The sequence below is a fragment of the Corvus brachyrhynchos genome, unplaced genomic scaffold (assembly GCF_000691975.1).
Source record: "Corvus brachyrhynchos isolate BGI_N302 unplaced genomic scaffold, ASM69197v1 scaffold219, whole genome shotgun sequence".
Classification (NCBI taxonomy): Eukaryota; Metazoa; Chordata; class Aves; order Passeriformes; family Corvidae; genus Corvus; species Corvus brachyrhynchos.
Window position 1 is genome coordinate 465,138 of NW_008240034.1, and position 7,219 is coordinate 472,356.

General features: G+C 43.6%; 1 protein-coding gene across 1 annotated transcript in view; it reads right to left on the bottom strand.

Annotated features, from left to right (window-relative positions):
• Positions 1–721: 721 nt before the first annotated feature.
• ARHGEF18 (Rho/Rac guanine nucleotide exchange factor 18) overlaps positions 722–7,219 on the bottom strand; it is a 49,023-nt gene continuing 42,525 nt past the window's right edge. Inside the window, exons 31-33 of the mRNA XM_008641052.2 lie at positions 5,798–5,920; positions 5,053–5,703; positions 722–5,000 (exon numbers count right to left, since the gene is read on the bottom strand). Coding sequence (XP_008639274.1) covers positions 5,543–5,703; positions 5,798–5,920 — 284 coding nt within the window. The 3' untranslated portion in view covers positions 722–5,000; positions 5,053–5,542. The remainder of the gene's footprint in view (positions 5,001–5,052; positions 5,704–5,797; positions 5,921–7,219) is intronic.

Consider the following 7,219-nt stretch of genomic DNA (forward strand, 5'->3'; position numbering starts at 1 on the left):
ACTGGAACTGCCACCAGCCCTGGCTCAGGGTTCTCCTCACCCCTGGCAGCAGCGCAGGATTCCGATGATGAAACCCTCCCCTCTTCCCTGAAAGCACCAATCCAAGGCCCAGTTCTCCCACTGTCTCCCTGTTTTTGCATCTGTTCTCCTCTCTAGAAATGATTGGAGGTTGCAGCTCTTGGATTCACTTGCCAGCTGTGCCACCAGTGGGGATTTCACCAGGAAGCTCAGCCTGCTGCAGAGCTGGGAAGAGCAGCCCCAGCCAGAGGCTATGGGATGGTGCTGGCAGCGAGGGCTGCCAAACTGGCACGAGCACTAGGGAGAAAGTTTCTATTTTTGTTATCCTTGTTCCAAGTGGGAACCGATACTGCCTGGGACAGAGCCAGGCATGTCTCAGGCTGGCACCATGCAAAGCACCTCCACGCTAATGAAAGCAACTTAACCAAGTTCTCGCTCTCACCAGCGGAGTTCAGATGTTTGGGAGCAGCTGATCTTTCCCTCAGGTGTTCACCTCACTCACTGCCAAGGGCTGCAGCTATTTGTACTCTGCACTGAACACCTCCTGTGCTCCGTCCTCTCTTTTGGAAAGCTGTCAGAGTTTTGTTCCTGTGGCACATATTTCTGTCCAGGCTAGAAAATGAGCAGCACGTGAGAAGTGGCAGCTGCTTTGATCTTCATTCAAATAGAAAACAGTAAATAATTATATAGATATAAATGTAGACAGCTTTTAAATGTTCTTTTTTTTTATTGCTAGAAGTTGGTTTCAGTCCTATTGCAGCTCTGAAATCCTTCAGTGGAGAAACATTGCAATCATTGTAAAAATCATCATTTGGTGTGCTAAGATCATGTTTACAATTAATCAAGAGTGCACAATTCAACAGAATATTAACATTTAACCATCAACTTTACAAATAAAATAAAGACTACAAAGATGTTGCTACTGCAGTATCAACAGTAAAGGAAATATTTACAATGTTTACACCCTAACGAAAAAACAAAACCAAACTCTTCCCCAACAAAATGGTCAATTTAACCATGGACCATGATTATTTATTAAATCTTTACAGTGCAAGGTGGGCCTAGAAACCAGACCTAAGACTAAAGAGTGTCAAGAGAGTTCACAGCTCTGAGTGAGATGCACGCAGTTATGCCAACAGGATCTACACCCATGAGAGATCTCCTTCTGGGTACAGACAGAAATGGAATTTGAAATCAACTTTTCTAAAGTGCTCCAATTTCTTTCAGTACAAAAATATAAAAAACTGATTTATAAACATGGCACAAATGTTATGAACCAGAGCTCGCACAGATGCTGTCTGAAGAGGAACGTGCTGATGGTGGATGATGAAGTCGCCAGTGGTTACGAAGATGTTGGGTCTGGTCTCGAAGAGAGAGCAGGGGAAAGGCTTTGCTTTGCCTACAGCACTTGTGTAACCTGGCATGCAGATCTGTTTCCTGGTAAATGTGAGAACTGCTGGGGAAGACAACAAAATCTCCAAACTCCCTTGCATGGGGGGGCACAACACACAGGGACTCCACTGAGCAGCACCGGGGAGCCTCAGCTCCCATTCCGCAGAGTTAGAATTAAAATGAAATAAGTATTTTTAACCCTTTCCTAGTTTAAGTTTTGACTCTCATTGTAAATGCAAATGACAAACACCAAGCTCCATGTATGCAGAATCATCTGACTACTACTCAGAAAGACAAAACTGCCTGCAAATTATTTAGAATGACTCCTAGCTGTGCAGGAAGGCGAGTACCTGGATGAGCAAGCGTCTCTAGGAACACCAATTCTTCTGCCTCACGCTGGGGGATGATCAGCGATCTCAATTCGTGGGACATGCCACAGCTACAACCCACAGACAGCACAGTTTAAAACTAGGGAAGCATCCACAACACACACAGGGCAGCTGTGCTCAGCACTAGTGGCCACGGAGGCATCCTCAGCCTGGAGTATGGAGTGACCACATTCCAGATGGGAAGAGAAAGAGGAAGCCTCCTTAACACCAGAGTTCAAATTGAAATCAGAACCATAGAAACAGCCTCTACATTGCAACATCACAATACTGAAGGACAAACATGCTGATAATTTTAAGGCTGTGACACCAAGCAAACACGGCGGCAGTTCAAAGCTCGTGCTGGCATTTCCTCCACACCCCAGCTCAGAGAGAAGCCAAAAGGCACCTGGGAGGCACAGAATTTTGAACTGTCTAATCCTCAGAAATCACTTAAAAGGAAAGTTTTATCTGAAGTGATCAAAAATTCCAATAGGAAGGATGTGACTCAGAATCAAGAGCAGGTTACTTAGGACACAGCAGTACTTTGCAAACTAATTCACCGAGAACAGTTATTTTTCTAGGAACAAGATTTGAGTGAAGAGTCCAAAACCAGTTCACTCAACTGGAGTGATTCAGTAACAATTTCACAGATTCAGCTTTGCACAAGTGAAGAGACCCATGATTCATTTAAAGAAAGTCATATTCATTAAAAGAAAATAACTCACTTGCTTCCCTCAGCCTTCTACAGATCCCCTGCCCACACTCTGGTAGGGTGACCCTGCACTAGCAATGAGGTATCACAGCACCTGCTAATTCCAAAACCCTCTCCAGGCTGACCCAAGTCACAGAAGACACCGTCTCTACTCAGGGTGCAAACAGGTTTCATAAAGGCAGCTGCAGCCAGACACGTGTACTGAGGACAGAGAATGACTTCTAAGGTCATTTCTCAGTTCCAGATTGAAGACCCATATTCCAAGGAGCTTTTGGGGTGTTGGACCAACAGCCTGGCCTGTCACGGGCTTGGGTCCACTTGTTAACAGCCAAAACTTATTTCAAGCACTGCTGACAAGAAGTATTAAAAAAGTTATGTTTAAGTTAAAACATTAAAATAAATGGGACCTCACTGCAGACTTTATTTTCCACATGTCACTGTTCTATATTCAAATTCGTCCATTGCACAGAAGAAGAAAGCAGCCAACAAGCTGCTCCAGCCCTTCCAACACTCCCTCCCATACTTTAGGACAGGCACAAAATAAACCTAAATAAATGTTTCCAAAAATTGCTTCCAAGCACCCCAACTGACATCCCTTTTTGGCTGAGATGGTTTACTCCACTGATGCAACTTAGCTTTAGGCTAAAACTCCTAAAAACCTGGTCATTTAAGGCAATGGGGGCATAGTTTTCATGAGGAGCGGCCCAAACCACAGCACAAAAGAAGGAACATACTGTGCATTCCTGAACTGCTGCTTCGCTGTATGCTTCCAGGGGAAATTACAGGGGCTCAGAGGTGGCTGGAGTCTGCACATCACCCGATGGAAAAATCAGTGCCAGTCCTACAGAGCTGCTGGATCCCACACTGCTGCACTGATCAGGAATTACACTGATTTTAAGAAGTCCCCTCCATTCCAAACTAACTTTTTGGAATGCAAATACTGAATATGGAGTGGAACTCTGTTCTAACCACTGAAGATACGGTATCCCAACAACACCAAATCACCACGTGGAACAGTCCCACACTCTTGCCTGCTGACAATCACTCAATCTGCAATGCTGATGATTTACCAAGCAGTCATTTGGTATTAAAGTGAAATGTGTCCAATTTAACTTGTTGGGGGCTGGGAGAGCATCCCCAATCTGGTAACGAGCCAGACAGTTTGGAGTTTCCTCTCACTGAACTCAGTGCCACTGCCTCAGGTTTGCACCAGCACCACTCAGCTAAGAAAAAGACCCTTAAATCCAAGAACTGTTCCAGCAGGAGTGCTTGTCCCCAAGACCTATTCAGTATTTTGTAGCTTATATTTCCCAACCAGTAAATTTGGGTTTTTCAATTTCTCGTCTGAAAGCAATAACCCAAATTATCACCACTTGAAAATATAAACTGCTGTGTTTTCTGCTGAAAATTGATAAAGTTTCTTGCACTGTAACTATTGAAGTAATTTTAAAACTCAAGCAAAGAGAAGTTACACTAACATCACACAGGGCCTAATCACAGGGACAACTCAGTGATTTGAGGAGACTGGCAAACAGCCACTGGATCCATTGTCATGAGACTGGATGGAGAACTGACCAGGCCTTCCATCCACTGCTTCTAAAATCACTTTAAATCAGTTCAACATATTAAAAAAAGCTATTATCAATCATGTCCTGAAAGGTATTAATCCAAGTTTTTAAGCTTCAAGATCCTGGTTTCTTTAATTCTTTAACAATACCCCTAAATAATCTCTCCTGTGCATCATTATCTGACCAGTCACATTCAACATACACCAGAACACACATCCTTGGGTGAGGGTGGGAAAAGAATCTGAGACACAGAGTGAAAAACACAACACAAAACAACTGTGCAAATTACTACAAAGGGAAATAATGCCTTTTCAGCAGAACACTTAATGTCATCACCATTCCATGATCAAGAACTGACCCATTTCACAAGAGGTATCAAAGCTGGTTTAGCTGAAAGCAGCTAAACACAGGTTTAGCTAAGAGTATTTTTTTTAATAGTTATTTTTAATTTTAAAACCAAACAGTTCTTATTCCCTTCCTTCCTAACACGATGCTGCAGAGAAGTCTCTGCAGTAACAGCAGCTTTGATATCTTCTGGTACTGGGAGTAAAGTCCCAACAAATTAACAGACGAACAAAAGATGCAGAAAACAGGATTAAACAAGACAATAAATTACTGCATTCAAATGCTTCTTAGACATGTCTTCAGCAAAGAACAAAATCCAAGTCTCTAAGTTCATTCTGAACCAACTCATGAGTTTGGGAACCTGTACTGCTGTCCCCAACAAGGAGACAGGATCCCAGTGACGCTGGTGGCCAATGAAATGTGCATTCAGTCCACTTCTTCATCATCGTTGTGAATTCTCACACGTCCAACCCTTCTCCTTCATGAAAAGGTGGAGCTCCTGCCCCTTGAAGACACTGTCAGAAGCTCACCTTACCTTCTCTTCCACTGTGTCTGGCCACGGGGCTTGTGCCACTGGGTTCACAGTGCCTGGCACACCTGGCACCTGGCCATGGGGCTTGTGCCACTGGGTTCACAGTGCCTGGCACACCTGGCTGGGAGGGGATTGGCTCGCTGTCACCTGGTTACCAACACACAACCCATTACTGACCTGGACCTGGGAAAACAGATTTAAAAATTTGCAGCCATTTTTGGGCCTACTACTAAAACTTTTTACACAAAAATCTGGGTGGTTCAACATCACCAATAACAATTTACAAGATGGTGCCCATGAACAGTTACATTCTCCAAAAAGAGCACATTACAATAAATGTCAGAATTTTAACATGCTCTGAATTGATACACCCATGCCATGTGTCAACACACTGGAGAATTTAAAAGCAAATTGTTACTACTGTGCCCTCATTCTGAGCTGTTGGCAGAGAAGCCAACAAAATAGGACAGTGCTCCTGGTCTGGTCCTTGCTAGTAGTAACTGGGCAGGGATCAGAAGACATCCATGTCGGGTCTCCATCACGGTGCACACTGGGGCCTGAGTTCTTGAAACAGTGTGTCAGGAGATTCATCTTCAAATGGAAACAATCAGAAGAAAATGACATCTTCTTTGCTGGTATCATCTTGCACATTCAACAGACTGGGCTGAGAGGGCACCAGGGGCTGAACCTGAACGTTATTGGGCTTGAAGAGGTTCGCTGAGGCAGATGAAAGTGCTTCTGGCTGAGCATCTGTAGGGCCATACAATTCTAGAGGGGGAAAAAAATGGAAGAAGACATATTCATGACACTGCAGAGAGTGCCTGAGGCATACCCATGGATAGGCAAGTTGGCCAAGGCATACCTGGCTGGAATGCAGGGGTCTGGCTGCTTGGGAGGGATGGACTTGCTGACCGCCTGCCTCTCAGGACAGCCTCCTCTCGTCCAACAAGCCTGGGGGGAAGCAACTGCTTCTGATCAACAGAGGCTAAAGAAAATATTTTATAAATTAGTATTTGAGGCAAGCAGCACTTCACAAACATCACTATTTCATGCTGGGGCCACTGTACTGACACCTCTACACACTCAAGAAAGCTGCAAAACCACAAAGAGCTGGTCCTACTTAAATTTTCTCTTAAGCTGTTTAAACTATGAATACTTTTTTCTTCCTTGAGACTTCTAGCTCAGTTACTGGCAGACCCTGACAATCTCAGATTTAAAACCCAGTATCAAGCACAGCAGAGAGAAAAAATAAATCTTTGTCTGTAGCATTCAAATAGCAAATGACCATTTGTGCTACTTCTAACACGCAGAGTTGTGATGAACTTTTGTCTCTGCTCTCCATCTGTCTCACAGCTGCTCAGCAGCACAGCCCACTGATTCTGGTGTTACAGCCTCTCAGTTTCTTAGTTTCAACAATAAAAGCAGTTCATGAAATGGCTATTCTGGATCTAAAGAACTCTCCTTCAGTACACATTCCTCATGTCACAAACCCCAAATTCAATACACAGCATTTTGCCTCTGGTACAGAAAGTTTTGTTCCATTTTATTCTAAGATCTACACATGGGCATAACAAGCATGAAGCCCACTAATGCTCACAAGAGAATAGAGACCAATATATTTTTGGTTTATACCTTTCATATAAATTACAGAAAAACACTATTAAGTCCATTTCCACTGCAGAGACCATTATGTAAGAGCTATTAAAAATAAACATGGGGAGATGTGGTATTAGAACTTTATTTTACCAGCATTTGGTATGCAGGGTAAGAGGAAACAGGCTTCATTTATGTGCAAAACCATAAGCAAGTTTGCAAAGGCACTAAACTTTAAGCACGACAGAGACAGATGTTTCTGCAAAGTGCCAAAGCCACTCCCCCTGCTCTCTCTGTCAGGTTTGGCTCCGAGTCCTCCGCAGCAGTGCAGAGTGATGGACAAGCCTGCCAAGTCTGAATCCAGCAAAATGCTAAAAAGATAATTTTGTAACTTAAAATTACAGGCCATTCCCCATAGCTGGCAGTGGGGCTACTTTAAGTAGTAGAGATAAAGTGGCTTTTAGTGTGTCTGTCATTGGCAAAGATCACTACTCCAGTACCCAGCAGTTAGAAGCAGAATTTACACCAGGACAGGGTGACTGCATTTTTACTTGCTTCTATTTGTGACAAAATTATCCCCTTTTAAGTCTACAACACACACAGCATCTCAGTTTTGGCCTGGAGATCTGTATTTAATGACTGACTGGTGCTAAGAAAAGCACTGCATTCAATGTCACTACAACCCTGGACA